At 37.0% G+C, this 22,001-nt stretch overlaps 1 protein-coding gene across 11 annotated transcripts in view; it reads left to right on the top strand.

Annotated features, from left to right (window-relative positions):
• Nucleotides 1-22,001, top strand: part of NBEA (neurobeachin) — a 674,173-nt gene that overhangs the window by 592,137 nt on the left and 60,035 nt on the right. For all 11 annotated transcript variants that reach the window (XM_072795453.1, XM_072795459.1, XM_072795454.1 and 8 more), the window contains 2 exons: nucleotides 1,097-1,216; nucleotides 12,510-12,662. In XM_072795453.1, coding sequence (XP_072651554.1) covers nucleotides 1,097-1,216; nucleotides 12,510-12,662 — 273 coding nt within the window. The remainder of the gene's footprint in view (nucleotides 1-1,096; nucleotides 1,217-12,509; nucleotides 12,663-22,001) is intronic.

Raw genomic sequence — 22,001 nt, 5'->3', positions numbered from 1 at the left:
CTGGGTGGCAGATAGTGTGTTTCTGTGAGGTGACAGTGACAGAAAGGACTAGAGTTTATCTAGTCTTATTTGCACTTGATTTTATTTCATTCATTTCTTTGCCAAATTATACATTGAGCAACTTCTGTGTACGAGGCATTATTCTCAGTGTCGGAGATAAGACAGTGAACATGATAGATGATGGAATCTGTTTATATGGTGGGGGGAAGATAGACAAGTTACAAATCACTTATAAAACAGCGTGACAAGTGTTTCAGTGATGTATTTAGAAAGTATAGGTTGTATTTGAGTATACTGGAGAGCTTGGCAAATCAAGGAAGATATTTCAGGAGAAAAATTACACCTTGGCTGAGGCATAAAGGATAGAAAGAACTTAGCAAAGTAAGGTTGGTGAGGGAAAAGGATAAATTGGTACCAGGCAGAGGGAACATCACCTACAAAGGACAGGAAGTGAGAGCAGTGTGGCACGACTTTAAAATGTGAAGAAGGGAAGGTGAGAGATAAATTTCCAGATCATTCGAGATCTTTTAAGACCAAAAAAAAAAAAAAAAAAAAATGAGTAGTTTAGAGTCTCTCCTAAGAGCTCTGAAGAGCTACTGAGAGATTTTAAGCAGAACTCTGCATTTTAAAAAGATCATCAGACCGTGGTGTGGTACAAGTACTTTAATAGACTTTGATACGTAATCTCAGATGGCCATTCCCTACTTAATTCCACAGTGCAGTGAACAGTGCCGGAGTGATTTTCGTAGTGCAGTGTTATTATATATGGCCTTAGTTATCAGAAAGAACATCTGAGTTATAAACTGATAATAATGCAGAAGCATTCATCGTCAAATCACAGAGCACTAGAGCTCCATCGTCTTACGGATCAGGAGTTGGAGCCCAAGAAGCAAAATGGCCTCTGCCAAGGTTGCGGAGCGGCAGTGCCTGAGCGGCCCTTCACGCGTGTCCTGATTCCTCAGCATAAGCATCTTTCCGGGACCTTGCACTGTTTCTACCTCACAAGGGGTTCAAAGACAGTCATATTTTACAATGGAACAAGGCAGCTGTGTTCAGGCGGGTCAGATTCCTGATTCTTCTTCTTCTTCTCGCTTAGGAACCTTTCACAACCTTCTTCCTCAATGCAAATGATGGAAAGTTTGACCATCCAGATCGAACCTTCTCATCGGTTGCAAGGTCTTGGAGAACTAGTCAGAGAGATACTTCTGATGTAAAGGTAGGTTCCTTTTATTTGTTGATGATAATTTAACTTCAAAATATGCTGACATCTTGATTTTTTTTAATTTAATTGGGTGTGTAAGACATTTTATGCTGCGGTTTTGTTCCATCATATTTTAAAATCATGCAGTACAACCAACCTAAAAGAAGCTAGAGGAAATAATTTTGAGCATCACAGAAAATGATTCAAAAATCATTTATTCAGTTAAGGTGTTCTCGTAATTTCAAAAAATTCTATCTAATTTAGATTGAATAATCTGGAGATGGAAAGAAAAGGCCATAAATTGCCTTTCCTGCTGTTAACTCAATATTTGGCCCATTCCATGAAACACAGCAGGAATTGGATTTGACCTTAATGTGTCATATTGTTATAGCTTGCGCAGCTCTGGGTTTACGTAGCCTGGGGCAATTAATAAAGCATTAATGACAAGACCCATTTAAAATGTAGGCTTTTCTGTACAGCCCTAGCTTTTACTTGACTGTGCCTGAGGATACTATGCAACAATACACATTAGATTAAACCAACACATACACAATACCCAGGAACAGCCAGAGAGCAGAGTAATGTTGGTACTACTTAACTATTGTTAAATACAAAGATCTGTTATTCATTTATATGGGCTTTTGTTTTTTAAGAAAAGGTTATATTTAAAATAATATACATTTGTTCTCTCATTTTTCTCATTCTTTTCTCTGATAGTGAGATATGATCAGGTTATTGCATGGGTATACATGTTACTTTCTAAGGCTTCTTTCTTCAAGGCAATTTTTTCCCTATCACTGTCACTCATATTGTTAAATGTAAAAATATTATGGTATTATTCCATTTATGGTCTTAATCCAACAAAAGGCTGTGAATTAAAGTCAAAATTATCATTTTCATATTTATGCTTATCGCAAATATTTTTAAAGGCAATTACAATGTTACTGAATTGTAAGAAAACTAGATGAATACAACTTTGTTCTGTTCTTTTTGAAAGCAGGAAACAAACCAAATGGATCCAAGTAGTTTGTAGCTTCTCTATTTCGTTTGTTACTATCAAAGTTTGCATGAATGAATATTAATTTGTACATATGACATAGTCATATTTGGAAGTTAGATAATTTGACATACATTCTTACTATACCAGACTCATAAGGCATACAGTTTTCTCCTATCAGCCTTATTTCACTGAGGAATTAAACTCTAACATACCCATGAGCCACCATTTAAACTGACTTCCTTCCAATGAAAACAATAAGAGAATCCATTTCTTATTTCATAACACTTCGAAAATTTACACAGAAAGTGAGGAGTCCAGCAGCTTCTAGAATTTGCCTAATATTCACAAAAAGCACTCAATAAATATTTTGTGTTTGTTTGAATTAAACATTGTTGTCTATATTTTAAGGCTTTCTGTCATATATAAGGTTATACATATCTTAATTCAGAGAGGTATACACACTGTATCAAGTTATTTCAAGTGAGATGCCTGCTCACCCTTATTAGACATCATCACAAAAAAGAAAATTGGCTTTTCAGCTTAATTCAAAGATCTACCCTCACAAACCCACACACAGATCAGAGTTAATCATTCTAATTTACATAAGTAGATACAGATTTGGACTTTACTTTCTATCCTGAGAACTTTATTGATGCTTCCCATCACCAAAAATATCTCACCAAGTTACAGGTCAGTCTCTGATGACCAGTGTTCATACCAGGCTTTTCCTTCTAAAACTGCTAGGATATTTCCTACCCAGAAAGAGAGACAGAACATGAAGACTCCTAACTCTGGGAAATGAACTAGGGGTGGTGGAAGGGGAGGAGGGCAGGGGGTGGGGGTGAATGGGTGACGGGCACTGAGGGGGACACTTGACGGGATGAGCACTGGGTGTTATTCTGTATGTTGGCAAATTGAACAATAAAAAATAAATTTATTATTAAAAAAATAAAATAAAACTGCTAGGATTTCTCCTGGAGTTTTCCTGTTCTGGAACTTTCAAAAAACACTTACGTTTTGTTACCAATTGTGTTCCTTTGGTTCCTGGGGGTCACATCATCAAGGACAAATACCAATGTGGCTGTCACTAACTGGGGTGGTTTTTATTTTTTATCCTCAAGCGGCTGTGCTGAGTATAAACAGGACCTATTCCCCCACCCCCGGACTTAATTAGTTCATAAGAAGCTCATTTCCCTAGCTTGACATTGCACGGATTTTTCCCATTTTCAGTTCTCTTTCATATTTTATGATAATCTATCTTGAATATCTTTCCACGTAGACCCTTGCTTTTTCAAGGCTGCACACATACATAATAATTTATGTAAACAATCTCCTATTTATGGATAGTTTGTCTTTCTGTCTGTTACTATTAAACACAGGGCTGCAGTAAACACCCTTGCACAGTGATCTTGATGAACTTTGTGTATATGTGTAAAGGATAATTTCTGTTAATAGCTAAATGGCTATATACATTTTTAATTTTGAAAAATATTGCCAAGTCATTATTCTCAAAGATGATAATTCACTCCCTAGAGCAGTATGTGAGGATGCCTCCTTCCCTACGCCCCCCTCATCACTATCATAATAAACAGTATAATTTTTGCTAATCTGGTGAGTAAAAATGGAGTTATCTTTGTTTGGGCTTGCATGTCATTAATTGTGAGTGAAATTGAGCATTTTTTATATATTGATTGACCTGTAAACCTACTCATATCTTTTCCCTTTTTTTTTTAAGTTGGGTCAAATATCTTTTTCTTATTGATATGAAAAAGATCTTTGAAATTGCATCAAGTTGCATTACAAGTATAGCTTCTCAGTCTTTCTGCTTTGCTCTTTTTCAAATATGTTTGTGTATGTGTCTGTATGTCTCTGTGACCAAATGTATTATCTTTCAGAATTTGAGGATTCTCACTGAAGAAGTGTTAGAGAGATTTTTTGGTAATACTGGTAGTAACTTGAAATTTTCTAAATTCATGTATTCATGTTTAAATATATTGATTAAAACACATGGTATTTTTTTCCGCTAAAATAATACTTGATTTAACAGGGAAGAATATGTTACCAAGAGTAATAATAGTTTTGCTAACTGGGTGTTAAAACCTAAGCTTTTGATTTCTTATCCCTAAGCTGTTGAATAAAGCACTGGATATAATTTTAAGGAAATGCATTTCCATTTGTGAAGAAAAGTTTGTCTGCAATATCTAGTAACCTAGATATTCATCTAAAAAAGAACTAGAATAGAGTAGAAGGTTTCATTCTGTCTCTACTAACATCAGTCTCTTCTTACAGTAATGCATACAAGCTGGGCAGAGATGGAGTGTTGGTGAAGTGACCTTTCAGGAGCCAGGTCCCCTCTGTTAAGTCAGACTAGTTAGTTTTTACTTTATTTTTATTTTTTTGTATTTTTCTTCCCTAGCATAGTCTTGGTAACAGTGACATTCAACTTACTGAAGTTCTTACACTAAGATTCCTTAATGCCTTCAAAAGTTGTTATATGACTTTTGAATAGCTATGGAGATGTCAGAGAAGGTAGCTGTGACAAAATGTCATTAAGGTGACATAGTGTAAATTAATACAGTTAATGGAGGTGCTCACCACTGACTCATTGACCCATTATGAGCTCTTGTGGAATTAACGAATGCCAGGGCATCAATCTTTTGAAAAAAAAAGGAAGAAAAGAAATGGCAGCTTTAAAACCTTTCAGTGAATTATATTAGAAAAGTGAAAACGTCTGTGTTGGATTTGATTTCACTAGGAAGCCATAAAATGGTGCGCTTTCTCAGGAAAATATATTAAACCGAAATGTCAGATTTGATGCAATAGGTATACAATTATCATAGTGTTAATAGTGGTCTTCTATCACTCTAAGACATATTTTCAAGTCCAATTTCTCAGCAGCTTGAACTTGTCAGAAGCTTGTAAATTAGAAATTGTGTTTGAGGATATTTTCTTATTATTGACAGAATGCATATAACACTATTAACTGTACCATGGGGTTTCAGTAGAGCTGTTAAAATAAACCAGAAATCACATTTACAGACACAAAATGCCTGTTATAATATTCATCTTGCCATTTCTTTGATAGTATTTGATGTCTTTCTGCACTGTTTTTCATTTAGGAAACCCTAAACTACTTGGACTCTTTCCTTAAAGAGAGTGATTAACAGAGATCTATCAAAGGGAAGAGAGTAAGCAGGAGAGCTCTTATCCAAAGTAGGCAAGTTGGTGCCTAAATACCTCTGAAGGAGCACACTTGGAAGAGTTCATGCTTTCTGAGTGGTTCTCAAGTTTTCAGACGTGCTTTTTTTTTTTCCTGTCATTTACTTGATAGTCTTTAGAACAGCCTTGTGAGATAGCTATCATTATTCTTGTTTTTGTAAAGAAGATTCCCAGATATTAAATGGCCTGCCTGAGTTCACATAGTAGGTAAGGAGGAAGCCAAGGTCTATTAGCACCAAGGTCTATTAAGTTATGTGTAGTGCTTATTCATTGGCAGCATGCTGCTTTAATTCTTCTGCATGATCGTTTAATCATATCCAGCCACTTTGACTAGTTAAATAATTGATCAATCAAGTTTTACTTTAGTCATTTATTGCTGTGTAACAAACCACCGCAAACCTTGTGGCTTAAAAAAAAATAGCCACTTATATCCCTAGATTTCTGCAATCAGACTAGGGTTCGTCAGGTACAGCGTCTCTAATCCATCTGGGGTCAACTGAGGTGGCCTGTCTGGATCTGGAAGATTCAAGTAATCACTTACTTACTCACTTATCTGTTGCCCTAACAAGGATGGCTGGAACTTCTGGGGCCTGGCTGGTCCTCTCTTTCTCTATATAGTCTTTCTAAGAAAATCACACCTTTTTTCATGGTGGCTTGCTATCAAGAGGATAAAAAAAGAGGGGGGACCTGCAAGGCTGCTTAATGCCTAGGCTTGAAATTCACGTAGTGTTACCTACACAGCATTCTGTTGGTCAAAACAAGTCACGGGGCTAGCCCAAATTAAGGAAGGGGAGAAATGAACTCTACTTCCTGTTGAGATGAACAGCAAAGTCACATTGCAAAAGGACATGGAGGTTAGAGGGATTTTTTATGGTGCTCTTTGGAAATAGTCTGCTAAAGTCCTCTCTCTGATCACAGTTCACATTCCTCCTAGATGCAAAATATACTCAACTTGCTAGCCACGTTATAGCATCAGGATCAGAATCTAGTATCTCATGGTCTGTATCAGGTCCAGATACAGAAACAATGCAGAAATTTCTAATTTGAATATCTGGAAACTAGAGAGACAAGTTATCTGTCCCATGTAACTCACCATATGGTGGTAAGCCAGAAACAGGTAAACCTCAACGGATTCTATTCCAAAGGAGGGGATGTGGAACATACAGAGCAGTGGCTAGTTCATGGCAATTGCAGCCAGGCACATGTTGCCAGTTTCCTGGACTCTGGGTACAGGTCCTCTGGGACCTTGACTTTGTTCTCTGAATCAGCTTTCTTTTCCATAAGAAATCACCCGTTTGCACTTGGGTGATTTTCTCTAAATGCTTCCTGATCATAGAAAGTTGGGGCCGAGGCATCTTTTAACTGCTTTAAAATTATGTGGGCTTTCTATGTATCAGATTGTAGTTCATTATGAGAAAAAACTTGCACCCAAAAATTCTTTTGAGATAGGATCCTCATGGCTGTGAGTTAAGATGCTGTTTATAATGCCCTTAAGTTTCTTAAAATCCCTTTGTGTAGCTGAATGAGTCTACAAACCTTAAATGTTTCTGAGCACTTATAAAGGGGCTTATAGTCATGCCCTTTACCCTCTGGCCACATTTGATTTGTACCACCTTGGAATCTCTCCCTCTCTTAAAAAAATAAAAGATTCTCTATCTCCCTCACCTCACCTCTCCCCCTGCCCACTCCAAACACACACACACACACACACACACACACACAACAACTATTTATTTGTTGACAGTTACACACTTGGAGTTAAAGCCAGCAAAGACCACTCAAGGCTGAGCTGCCTGGTGACAGCTGGAGGGGTGTGGCTGAGCGAGAGAACCCAGCTTGGTTTTCTTTACTCAGGTGTTTTGTGTAGCCTCGGAGCTAGTCAGGATAGCTAGGGACTGTCCAGACATGTCTGTCTCTTTCCCCGATCATCCCAGCATGGGCAACCCAGGTGGCTCAGTGGTTTAAAGCCTCCTTCAGCCAGGGCATGATCCTGTGGAGACCCAGGATTGAGTCCCACGTCGGGCTCCCTGCATGGAGCCTGCTTCTCCCTCTGCCTGTGTCTGCCTTTCTCTCTCTCTCTCTCTCTCTCTCTCTCCCTCTGCCTGTGTCTGCCTTCCTCTCTCTCTCTCTGTCTCTCATGAATAAATAAATAAAATCTTAAAAAAAAAAGTCAGCCAAGATAGCAGAAAGAAAAATCAAATTAAAAAAAAAAAGCATTTAATCATCTGAACTGTCTACACAGGTATTCCTTCAAACAGAAACATCCGAAGTGACAGTTTTGTTACTGGTTTACAGGGTATGCTTCGGTAGTGGGTAACTCAGCAGCAATATTTTTGATCTGCATCAAAAAAAGTCGATAGAATGAATAGCTTCTAAAAGGTATTTTGCAGACAGCTGCTAAATGCATTGTTTTACACATTATCACCATTTAATCCTCACATCTACCCAGTGAGTTCATTGCTATCATCATCACAATTTTGCATATGAAGAAATTGATTTTTTTTCAAAAGGTTAAGAAACTTGCCCAAGCTGGCAAGATGTCCAGATTTAAACTAGGATCTGTGATTCTGATGCACATAAAGTAGCACTTCCTGGTAGAAGGGATAATCTCCAAACTGCCTACCTGCTCTGTCTCCCTCTTACCTTCAACTCACTGCTTGCCCTAAAGACCTCTGCTTAAACTAACACAACTTGAAAATGATGGCCTGCAATATTGTTTTTATCACTGTTTCATGCCTGAAATTCAGGAGATGGTAAACACACAGCAATAATTGATTTTTTTGTATCTCACACGTTTGCACTGAGCATCTTTTATGTACTAGGCACCGTTCCTAGCAAGTGAGTGGTGTGAACCAGTGAGCAAAATAGACAATGACTCCTACGGTCATGAGATTTCCAGTGTAGTAGGACACAGGAGCCTAATATATAAAAGAAGAAAATTATAATTGCTATGCAGAAAATCAAAATAGGATAAAATCATATAGAATGACTGGGTTGCTACTTCAGAAGGCAAAATAGAGAATATATAACAGTAGAGACCTTGGATTTAAAGTGACTGATTTTGATTTAGGGCTTTACCACCTATTTCTAGCATAGTCATTAACAAATTACTTACCTTCTCTTTGGCTCAGTATTCATGTCTAGAAAGTGCATAGAATGAGAATACCCTCCTCATGAAATTTTTGTGAAGATTAAGAAAAAAAGATATAAGGATCCCTGGGTGGCGCAGCGGTTTGGCGCCTGCCTTTGGCCCAGGGCGCAATCCTGGAGACCCGGGATTGAATCCCATGTCGGGCTCCCGGTGCATGGAGCCTGCTTCTCCCTCTGCCTGTGTCTCTGCCTCTCTCTCTCTCTCTGTGTGACTATCATAAAAAAAAAAAAAAAAAAAAGATATAAAGCACTTAGGACAGTGCTAACACATAGTACAAGATACAAGTAAATTCTACCTTCTGTTGTAAGATTGAACGAGCAGAAATAACATTTCAGCTGACACAGATACAGTTATTGTCATCTTCTTGGACGTCACAGTTGAATCTCAGAGATGAAACTCTCTTCATTGGCTCTATCCAGTCTTGAGGCATTCTTCCAACCATCTGCTTATTGCCCCAGAACATTTCTAGTGATATTAAAATAACTTTGCCTAGTATCTTCAGTAGCTTAGTATTTAATGAGTGCCTGCTGCATACAAAGTATAACACCAAGAGCTATGAGGGATTCAACAAAATAAGATGAACCTCACAAAGTAAGGCTTGAAAATCTGCCTTTGTCCAAAACGTTATTAATACAAAACCCTAGGGCTTTGTTGTCTTTGTGAATCTAATTTAATGACATTCAGAAAAATAGTATTATAGTGGTAAGTAGGTTAATAATAACCACATAGTTTATGTGCCCCTATACCACAGGAAAGAATGGAAAATAATATATTTTTATATATTGAAAACATTATAGAGCACCAAAGCAGTTGAAGATAAATTAAGACTCTGAGCTGTTTAAACAAAAAATAAATCTTTGTTGCTGTATCCATGTGGATATATCTGTCCTCCAGGAAGCTTAGATAGTCCAGTTCTAGAGATGAGACATGAACACAAATAACCTTTGAAAGGCAGTAAGGGAAATCCCTGACTTATGTGAGTCTATGACATATAAATCACCGTCCACAAGGAGCGACTGCATGAGCTTACATTCTTTCCCCCCGCTTCTGGACCATTTGCAGTGCTGTTGTTGTGCTCTGCCACATAAAGGATGGGTAATGTGCAAATAACCATATTCTTTACCTTTCTCTACACCTTTTACTAATTGTCTTGTATGTTCCCAAACTGCACAGTAATATCAAAAGAAAACTATTATAAGTTTTATCTTAATGCATTGAAATAATAAGTTAATAATTATTGTCTCGGTCAGCTTAGGCAGCTGTATTTTACCATAAATTAGGGAACTTATAAACAACAGAAATTTATTTCCCACAGTTGTAGAGGCTGGAGATCCAAAACTGAGGTGCCACAATAGTCAGGTTCAGTGTCTGGTGAGTGTCCAGGTCCTGGCACAGGGGGCCATTGTCTTGCTGAGTCTCACATGGCTCCTCAGGGCTCCTATAAGGACACTAATCCCACTCGTGATGGCTCCACCCTCTTGACCTAATCTAATTCTAATTACCTTCCAGAGACTCCTCCTCCTAATACCATCACAGAGGATAGAGTTTCAACATTTGAATTTTTGAGGAACAGAAACGTCAGATCATAACAATTATGGACTTCTGATGTGTACAAATCAATGAGAATAGCAATGATGCTTCACTTCTACCTTCTGATCAGTGATCATACACCTTTACCAAATTGCTCCTTCAAAGCAATATAATATACACCACCGTGCTCATTCAGTCCAGAAATCAGCTCATTATGGTTACTGCTGATAGAATACTTCTGAAGCAGTCTTTAGCTCCTGTCTTGCCCATCAACTAAACTGTATCACGATTTGCAAATAAGGATGTTTGTTTATCTACTGGTTTTTATTTCAGCCCCTTCTGAATTTTCCCTTTTGCATACAGGTCACTGAAAATTTACACAAGTTTCTATTAATCTCACCATAATTTTCCTTTCCTACCATCTCTTGTGGCCTCGATGCCTTGTACATAGTTTGTTGTTAGTGGATGCATATCACACAGTGTGAGCCACTTAATTCCCTCTCTTCTTTGCACACCCATCCTCTCCTCTGTCACAGGCTACCCTCCCTGCTAAAGTCCCACAACATGTCCCCTTACCACAGCTCACACCTGCCCTTCCTCCCTTCCCTCCTGTTCCCCTTGCTGCTTCCACTTCCCCTTCTCGCTGCATATACATAGACACCCCGTCTCTCTTCTCTCCAGTCCATCCTTTATTTTAACACCTCATTTCTTGTTGTAAAACAAGTATGCCCAATAATACAAAATCCAAATAGCTTAGCTTGGCGTAAAGCTTCCTTCATCACCAGGCTCCATATAACTCTCAGCAGCCCACTTCCCATCTCCCTCATCCTGACCTGTATCCTCCAGTATATCTATACTCCACTGTTCGTCCTTATCACTTCTTGATAATACTTTCTGATGATCCTCCTGCCGCTTCCCCCTGCCTTTATCTTAGCTGTAGTGAATTCAAATGTCTGGTGTCCAGTGAACTCTTTCCACACTTGCCTTGAGTTCTCTGCCTTCTCCCCTGTGCTCCCTCATCCTTGGTTTATACTTCCTTCAAGCTATTATTATTGTGTATTATAACCATCTGTTTGTGCATTTACCCTGTAGACAAGATTATAAATTACTTGAAATAAAACCATGTCCTGTTCATTTTTTTCTTTCTTTGTACCTGTCGCAGTGCCCCATACTCAAATTTTATTATGTTTTATTTTTCTTATGGTTCACATTTATCATCATCAGAATGGATAATAATCAAATTCTCACAGAGCATTACTAAGATAAACACCCACTTATGCTATAACAGACAAATGTTGGTTTTAGCAGGAGAACCCAGGTTTTGTGTATGCTTTTCTTTGAAAGTTAGTAATTTGATTTATTTGAAGGCATTAGTGTTTGGTGTTTTTTGTTTCGCTTTGTTTTTTAATTTTTCTGTGGATCCCTAGAGAAGACCACAGCAGGAGTTGAATTTCAGGCACTACATTATCAGTGTTGATCATGTTACACAAATAAATGTCCTTTCACTTTTCACAATACAAAGTTAATTTAACCCTCATCTTGATATTTGAAAAGATAATTTTTTAAATCATTGTATAGATGGTATACATAAAAACTATAATGGTTTTTGTTTTCATTTTCTCCCTTGCATAAAAAAAGGATCGTAAAAGCAGTTCATTTGTATATCAGATTTATTCTAAAGAAGCATAAGCCTCATGTTAGACATTGTGCATCAAACACAAGTTTGCCTTGAATCAAGTTGTTTATGCCATCTTTATATACATGTAACACAGGTTGTCTTTGCATCCAATTTATTAAGAACCATTCCATTCAGGTACCGTGTGTTACCTATTTAAAACTTACTGTCACGTTTTATATAATCTTTTCATCGTGCTTAGTGATAGTACAGAAGTAATTAATTTTGCCAAATTATGAAATAAAACTATTAATCTTTTATAAAAATCATGTAGCATAATTGCCAATGTGATCAAAAGGAAGAGTAGAAGATATTACATGATTTTTAACCACTACTGGCAACAACTTTTTTTTTAAGTTGGATAGTTCCTTAATATTCAGAAAAGGTTGTTGAGCACAATAGACTTGTAGATACAGCTTTACATACTTGTTTAATAATGATGTTGTGAACTACTGTTGATCCTATAACCCATTTCTCTAAACCAATTATGGCAATATAAGATTGAAAGTCTTATAAATTATCAAATAAAATGTTCAAGAAAAGTATTTGTCTTCTCTTTCCTTCTCTCTTTTTCTTTCTCTTATGTAAAGAAAATAAATTGGAGAATAGAATTAGATAATAAAGAATTTAAGTAAAGAAATTGTTTAATTCAGTTTATAGTTAACAAGTTACAGTAGTTTTATTCAGCCCATTTTTAAAGTGGTTTAATACACCATGTTTTTATTCCTGACAGGAACTAATTCCAGAGTTCTATTACCTACCAGAGATGTTTGTCAATAGTAATGGATACAATCTCGGAGTCAGAGAAGATGAAGTTGTAGTAAATGATGTTGGTCTTCCCCCTTGGGCAAAAAAACCTGAAGACTTTGTACGGATCAACAGGATGGTAAGAGATTCTGTTTTTGCTTGAGTAGTCTTCAGGAAGTAAAAATATTCTGTTGTTTTCTTTTGTTTCCAACTATTAACAAATTGCCATTTAACATCCATAAATACAAGTTAAAAATTTAAGAAAAAACAAGGCAAGCATTTTACTATTGTCTTTTGACATCTTTCTTTATTGTGAAGTGGATTTTTCTTTCATGAAGACTAATAAAGGAATGGTAATTCAGTTATATTTGCTCCCTTAGGAGAAGACAATCAGATGAGCATCTGTTGAGATATTCTAAAATGCTTGAAATAAATGTCCATTTCTTATTTTTGTCTACTGGCTAAATCTCTACTCTTTTTTCACTCATAAAATATTCAAAACAAAATAATTTATATTTAGAACATATTTGCATGCAGGAACTCATAAGCCATGAGACATACCTTAAAATATACTTGTGGGGACCTGGGTGGCTCAGTCAGTTTAGGAGCTGACTCTTGATTTTGGCTCAGGTCATGATCTCAGGGTTCTGAGATTGAGTCCCTTGTTGGGCTTCTGTGCTGAACATGGAGTCTGCTTAAGGTTCTCTCTCTCCCTCTCCCCTACCCTTCACCATCCCCACTTATGTGCTCTGTTTCACTAACTCCCAATTTTTTCCAGCTGTCTTATAAATGTATTTTATTTTGTTTTTACACTGTATGTATTTGAATCATAATCCAAAGTCCACATTTGCAATGGAGCTCTCAGTCCATTTTTTTGGTAAGACTTACATAATTGACATATGTCACATAGATAGATTTTACATACCATACAGTTCACTCATGTAAAGTAAAAAAAAAAAAATGGATTTTAATTTATCCACAGAGTTGTACAACCATTACCACAATCAATTATGAATATTTTTATCACCCCATAAAGAAACCCAGTACCTTCAGCATCTTCCACAATTTTCCCTAGCCAGCCCTAGGCAACTAACCTTTTGTGTCTCTATATATTGATTCTGGACATTTCACATAAACAGGATCATATAATATATGGTTGCTCCCTCTACTCCCTGATTTTGTGTGTGTGTGTGTGTGTGTGTGTGTGTGTGTGTGTTTGAATTTCACTGTCAGTCTCATGTTCCCTTCAATTTTGGAACTATATTTTCTGTCTCTCAGAAATACTTTACTTTTAATATATTTTATTTTAAAGCTGTTGCTGATGTGGTCGGCCTGTGCTTAAAAGAACTGTATATGTAATCTGCAAACTGGTCTCCCCCTTTTGAAGGAGTGTCATATATTGCATGACTTGTAGGTATTATTTCTGTCACCTTTTAATCTATAAATTGGTGCTTCCAAATAAGTGGAGTTTTATCATACTATCTTCTTGAATAACAGATTTCTTCAATTTATATTTTTTAATGTGAAGGGTTTATACTTAAGTAATGCAATTACACTTCTAAAATCTCTACTTATTTTTAGATTTGGTCATCCATTTCCATACGACCCTTACATATTTGAGTGCTGGCTATACTATCAATGTAAGGATACCAAATCTACAAATTCAACCCTAGAAACCTGCCACATATCAGTAGCTCTCAGTCACATCATTACGCTGTACGTTCGTAGAGCCCAGAACTGTGCCTGACAAAGTGATTGGTCAGTAAATATCTGCTGAGTGAATGAATGAATCACAGAGGGATAATAATCGCAATGATTTTAACATGTTGTCTAGTTATGTCCAAACTAGTTAAACTGAATTCTACCTCTGAAACTAATTAAAAATAAATAAATAAAATGAATGAATCCTACACTCAGGCAAAAAAAGGAACCAAAATTGTTGGACTAGATTTTTCTCTTATTCATGCTATTGTACCCAACTGATTAAACAGAAGTTTTCATTTGGGTGCTAATAATAAATACTATATTGGAAAGAGTATGACTTAGAGTTTAGTAATTTCCTGCTCTTGAACCTGGGTTCTGCCATTTACTAGCTTCATTGCCCTGGGTAAATTGTGGAGCATCTCTGGTCCTCACATTTCTCATCTTTTAAATCATTATCATAAAATTCATTTGCTTTCAGTGTACAACTTAATGATTTTTAGTAAATTTATAGAGTTGTGTGACAGCCATCACAATCTAATTTTCCAAAATTTCCATCATCCCAGAAAGATCACATGACCATTTGCATCCTCAGGCAACCTACACCTACCTCAGTCCCTACGCCCACCTCCATCCTCAGGCAACCACTAATCTACTTTCTATCTCCACAGGTTTTCCTTTTCTGGACGTTTTATATAAATAGAACTGAATGATATGTGTTCTTTAGTATGTGTATTCTTTCACTTAGCATAGTTTTGGGGATTAATCCTTGTTGTAGCATGTATTAGCACTCTGCTCTTCTTCCTAATACTATTCCATGTATGGATATGCCATGTTTTTCTGATCCATTTATCAGTTGGGTTTCCACTCCTTGGCTTATAAATAATGCTGCTACGAATACTCACATACAAGTCTCTATGTGGACATATGTTTTCATTGCTTTGGGGCATATACCTACAGTACAATTGTTGAGTAATGGTAAATTTATGTTTAACTTTTTAAGAAACTACCTATTTTGCAAAGTTGATTATACCTTCTTATATTCCTACTAAGGATGACTCTTTCAGTTCCTCTATATTTTCACCAACACTTGTCATTGCCTGGTTGTTGTTTTTTTATTATAACCATTCTGGTGGATATGAACTAAAATCTCATTATAGTTTAGTTTCCATTTTTCTAGTGACTAATGATGTTGAGTGTCTCTTCATATGCTTTTTATGCTAGAACATTTTTACATATATCTTAATAAAACATTAAGTAGTGATTTGTTATAGATACAACCTTTGTGTTCCTCATTAGTGAAAGAAGTTCATGTGCCCCTAGAATTAGTAATTTCATTAATGATATGCCTTTTTCAATAAAAAGAAAAGGCAGTTGTGCTCCTAAAAGCAAATCCCCAAGATAGCATCATACACAGAATTTCTTGAATATAAGAAAAGATAATTATTATGGTTAAGAAACCATCAGATAATTAGTATTATATAAGCTGAATAACCAAGATCATACACACTTGACTAAATTTGCAGAAAAATCACAAGGCTTCATTCATCTAATAGGATGGATAGTAATATAATACAACTAAATAAACATTCCAGATAAAGGAAGTTTCTAGATTTTTATCTAAATGAAAACTTTTTTGGAGATTTATTATTTTTCTAAACTTTATCACTACTTGGTTCCCTATCCTCTTATACAAAAGAGGAAGCTTCTCTTTATTATCATGGGTATCCATTATTATTCTATGAAGGATACAATTCTATATCTATTCTTTTTCTGTTTCCTTCTTGAAATTGTCCACCATCAGCACACTTCCTTTTATAGCCATAGTAATTAGAATTTGTTGCTTAAAATCCCCTCTAGTCTACAAAACCAGTGAACCAAATGTATCAAATGATAAATATGAGTCAGTCAAGTGCTAATTGGGGTCCTGAGGAAAATGTAAACTCTGTACCTTTGCTAGAGTGACTGTATCTTCTGCTTCAGGTCTCATTGGTCACTGTCTGATACCTTCCAGTTTAGCAGTGAAATACTGAAACATGAAGTGACAAAATTCTACCTTTAGTAAGTGGAATGTTACTATAGACCATAGCCAGTTTATACCTAACCGTCCTTACAGCTATATGGCTTTCTATATGGCTCCTTAGTTCTCTGAGGTAGCTGCTTACATTTTTTTTCTCTACTGTCCTCATTCCAAGACTTACTGTTTGCATCTGCTACAGATCAGGATATATATACCCTAATGTTGGTCAACTCACCCCACACCCCAATCATGGTCCTCAGGCATCCCAATATGAGGGTCAACCAAGATACAATAATGTCAGTGATAGTCCATATAACCTATGGCATTTTTGAGTGTTTATTCTTTGTCAGTTACTATGCTAGAGCTTTAGGCACAGTATTCTTTGAATCCTCAAAAGTCTTTTAGGAATTATCCTGAAACCAGGGAGGTAAATCACCTTCCCAGATGTCACCTACTTACCAAAGTGGCAGTGTTTTTATCCAATGTCCAGGATATAATACTGATTTAAGGAATGTGGAGAAGGGAGAGGAGAGGGAAGGGAATCATGTCTTCTAACAGAAAGCCAGTACCTTGCAGTCAGTGGAGGAAAAGAAAGGAACAAGTGGGAATTGACTCAGAAGAATGTTCCAACCCCAAAGGCCATGCAGACCTGACTTTCTGGGATCCCATTTCTACCTCTTTCTCCCCCAGCCCTTACCCTAAAGACTCTCTTCCAAGCTGGTAAGACCTCTGCATAGAAGTAAGAAGTCCTAGGTCCCACTGCATAGCAGTTGTGAGAAGAAGGCTATCCTTTAACTCTGCAGATGGTGGAAAGGTACACTTCAGAGTTGCACACAGGATTTTAGAGCTAGGACAGACCTTTATTTGAGTAAGGAGACTGAAGCCCAAAAATCCAAGTGGCTCACCCAAGGTCTTAACCCAGTGCTTTTTCTAATGCCATGCCTGGCATTGCAAATTGGACTCAATGTAATATCCCCTAGACACATTGATAGTCTCTAAAACTTTACCTGCAATTTGAATTAAAGGTGGCTTTATAGGGACACCTGAATGGCTCAGTGGTTGAATGTCTACCTTTGGCTCAGGTCGTAATCCCGGGGTCCTGGGATCAAGTGCTGCATCAGGCTCCCCTCAGGGAGCCTGCTTCTCCCTCAGCCTATGTCTCTGCTTCTCTCTGTGTGTCTCTCATGAATAAATAAATCAATAAAATCTTTTAAAAAATAAAATTAAATTAATGTGGCTTTATAGATCGACTTGAGAACCAAAGCCAATTAGACTAATGCTGTTTTCAAAATACTACAATGAACTTAGGAATAGTTATCTGTAAACTATTAATATCTATTCGTGAATGACCCCCAAACACCTAATTTTGACTGAGACTTATAATTGAGTTTTAAGTTATCTGAGTTGTTCATATGATCACCACATAAGATTTTTAAAAATCTCTTTTCCTTAGAAATACTTGATTCTCACCAAATGGTTTCATATCATTTAGATCTTAAGAGAATTTAGCAGACTGTTCATTGAACGATACAGCCTGAGAAATGATTCTGACACTCTAAAGACAAGTTAAACTCTAAAATAGATTTTCCCTGTTACTTTAAGAAAGAAATAAAATTCATAAATACAAATTTTCAGTGGGAAATTACTTTATAATTATTCAGAGTACTTCTATTGCATATAAATAAAATACAAGAAATCATTTACTATCAGATAACATAATTAATTACCTGACTTCTGTTTACATACCTCTTATATCTTGTCTTTCTGTCAGCTTAAGTGCTGCTGAACAAACTTTAAGACAAAATGCAGTTCTTCTTTAAAGTAAATCTCGGGATCCCTGGGTGGCGCAGCGGTTTGGCGCCTGCCTTTGGCCCAGGGCGTGATCCTGGAGACCCGGGATCGAATCCCACGTTGGGCTCCGGTGCATGGAGCCTGCTTCTCCCTCTGCCTGTGTCTCTGCCTCCCTCTCTCTCTCTCTCTCTGTGACTATCATAAATAACTAAAAAAATAAAAAATAAAAAAATAAAGTAAATCTCACTGTTTACTATCAATGTAAATACATTTTTATCGAGTCAAGTGTGTCATTAAGCCAAGTACCTATAGCGTACTAAGAACCATAAAGATCGCATATAATATGTTAAATTAACTGTCCCTCAAATATGCTCTCACATATTCAAAAGAATTAAGTTTTATAACTGACAGAAACATAAGGAATAAATATGTGTGCATTTCTGAAGATATCATAAAACATTTTCAGAAATGCATAGTACTTATTTGTAGCTCTTTTTTTTAATTGAGGTGTAATTGGCATATAACATTGTTTTTATATATTATATATTTCATTTTATTATAATAACAAGTTCCAACTTGTTTTTGTGAAGAAATGAAAGAAGCAAGGCACTCTTGTCTTCTAGGCATTAAAGAGTCAGGTAGGACTTTAACAAAACCCTGCTCCACGGAGTGAGAGGCTCTACACAAAAATCTGTATATTTGGGTAGAATCCAACTGCCCCAGTCTTGGTTCTCTGCAGCACCAGGATGCAATGCCAGGTGAAATCAGCCATATGTAGGAAGTGCCTGCTGGCCCAGAATAGATGGCTTGCAAAGTGTTTATTCTTCCTGTCTTCTTTCTCTGTCTTTTCCTTGAAGGAACCCTACAGAACAGGAAGGGAAAGTTGTCATGGTATCAACAAGGTTCTGCATCTGGAGCCACAATTCTAGGCTGCATGAGCATTAGAGCTAATGGGGCAGTGGGTGAGTGCTGCCACTGAGAACAGTGCTAGGCAGCAGAGCACTCAAAGGACATCTTATGAAAAGTAGCTGTGTGTCTCCTGTACTGCTTTTCTTAGCTCACAGTGGTCCTTCTCAGTACCCTGATAATACTTTCCTTTGCCTCAACTTCTGGTCAGTTTTCCCGTCATCCTGATGGGAAAGGATCACCCTGATGTCATGCAGAAATAATGTCAGGCATCTGTGTTAACACTAGGAAATGTAATCAATCATGTACATCTCTCTTTCCCTTTTTTTTTCTACTGAAAGAATAGTTATTTAATGAATGTGCCTCTAATACACAAAGCCTGAGTAGTAACAGAAAATATAGAAAGGTTTAAATTTTCCACAAATTTCATGAGTACAGCCTTCATTCTTTTATATTGTTTCGTAACGTTAAAAGTTTCTAACTTTGTACCAGCTGAGTAGCTCACACAGGATTTAGTTCTTAGGAAATAGGTTTAGAGAAAATGTGCTCTAGAATATTTATAATTTGTGCTGGGATTATCTTCCGTTATTTGAAGGGGTTCTTTGTAATGAGCCTAAAGTATAAAATGAAAATATCATATGTCTCAAAGAAATAACATTCACAGTGGTCAAAAATGTTCATCTCTTTGTATGGATTAGTATTCTGTATCCTTGAGCATTCCTTCCTTCTTTCAAGCTGTCATTAAGAAATTCAAGGCAAAGAAGACAAAAGTAATTTACAAAAAGGGATGATACCATTGGTTATAAATCAGTTTTATTATCCCATGGCAGCAACTGAAAAGGTATTTTGATAGATTTGTAGGAACTTGTGTATGTCTACAACCTAATTTCCTTCTCTGATTTTTAAAAAATGAGAGTCCTTTGATTTTTAAAGATGAATTTTTTTAGTTAATTGGTTTTCTAGTTGTTGGAAATAATATATATAATTAAGTACCATTGTTTATACTTTGTAAATACAGTGACAAGGATTGTGTTTTACTGAAGAACTGTGAAACTCAAAATTTGGTCTCATTAGAAAACCTGGAAAAGCGATATGGACACGTTGGATAGACATTTAAATAAATTTTAAGTGCATTGAGTTCATACATCAAAAATTGGTTTAATTTACCCACACCCAGCTAGGCTGATTATAACCGACTCACTCATGAAACATTAATAAAGCACTGTGTTCACTTCTAACATGATTAGAATCTGACCTCTCCACAAAGGACAGAAATAGAAAGTATCTCTGATAACATTACCCTAATGCTGGGTTCATCAATCATAATCTGCCCTTTTTTAAACTTTGTTTTAGAAAAAGGCCTTTCACGGATGTGCACTGATAATCTCATCCGGCACTCAGCCCAGCATAGGTGCTCCTGGACCAAATGTAGAACATTCTCCGTCTGTGGAGCAGAGCGCAGTGCCCGAGGCAGAGAAAGCAGAACTGATTGTGGTTTGCTTTTACTGCATTACATCCTTTGCAAGATTTTCATATTTGAAAGAAAAAGGCTCTTTCTGATAGATAACAATTTGCATTTGAGGTATGCTTTTATACTACAAAGCACCCTGCTCTAAAAAGAAGTTTCAGGAAATGAGACTCGTGGAAGTAATTTATAGCAGACTCAAGTATTTTGTGTTTAACTGCCTGTTCTGCCACCTGTTAGCTGTGACACTTGGACAACCAATCTCATAGAGTTTCAAGGTCCTCCTTATCTCTGAAACTGGGGGTTTGTTTATTCCATAAATCTTTGAGCCAGCTCTGAGTAAAGCATTATGGAAAACACGAAGAATTAGATATGGATCCCACTCAGAAGAAAGCTAATGTAAAGAAATTCCTTCTTTCCTCCTATTCATTGAGGGCCTGTTACAAAGTTCCGACTGCTCTGGGCTCTGAAAACACAAGCATGAGCACCACAGTGAATGGCCCTCAGGAGGTCACACTCCAGTTAGGAACATTGACAAGTAAACATCAGTCACAGCAAATGCCGATAGATGCTCTGATCCATGCGTTCAACAGGTAGTTACTGAATGTTCTGGGTGCTGTTTTATCTGTTTGGAGTGAAACAGACAAAGATCCCTGCCCTCATACAGCTTACTTTTGATCAAAGGGAAACAGACCGTAAAATAGAAAATAAATAAGTAAAATATGTAACATGTTATAAAATAATCAATACTACGGAATAAAGTAGTGAAAGATAAGGGGATCAGGAATACAGGGTAGAAAGTCAGGATCCCCTCATTGTGAAAGTAATATTTGCTTTAGACTGGAAGGAGATGAGAGAGTGAACCAAGTGGCTGTCTTGTGGAAAGACTTTCTGCAGCAGAAGGACCATCTGGAGCAAATGCCCCATGGCAGGGATCTGCTTCCCAAGGAAGCCATGGAGCTAGGGCAGAGAGCGTTGGGGGCGCCTAGTAGAAGACTGAGCAGCAATGAGGCCAGGTCACATATGGCCTGAAAGGCCATGGTAAACACTTTGCATCTTTGCTCTGAGTGAAATAGAGAGTTGTCACAGTGCTTTGAGCAGAAGCAAGCCATGATCTTCCATTTTGAAGAGATCATTCTGGCTGCAGTGTTGGAAATGAACTGTTGAGGCACAGTATAGTCAGGCATGAATCTGTTAGCAGGTTTTGTGAGAGGTGACGGGGGCTTGGACCAGGGTGGTAGCAGTGAAGGTAGTAAGAAGCTAATCAATGAATAATACTCATCCATCAAAAAGAATGATATTCTGCCATTTACAAGGATGTGGATGGAACTAGAGGGTATCATGCTAAGCACAATAAGACAGAAAGACAAATATTATATTATTTCACTCACGTGGAGTTTAAGAAGGGGAGGAAAAACAAAAGAAGATAAAAACAGAGAGGCAATACGTAAGAGATTCTTAACTCTAGGGAACACACTGGAGGTTGCTGGAAGGGAGGTGGGAGGGGGAATGAGGTAACTGGCTGATGGGCATGAAGGAGGGCACCTGATGTGATGAGCACTGGATGTTATATGCAATTGATGAATCACTAAATT

This window comes from Canis lupus, chromosome 24 (genome assembly GCF_048164855.1).
Source record: "Canis lupus baileyi chromosome 24, mCanLup2.hap1, whole genome shotgun sequence".
Lineage (NCBI taxonomy): Eukaryota > Metazoa > Chordata > Mammalia > Carnivora > Canidae > Canis > Canis lupus.
Note: the sequence above shows the minus strand (reverse complement) of the source record. Positions and strands in the feature narration are given on the sequence as shown.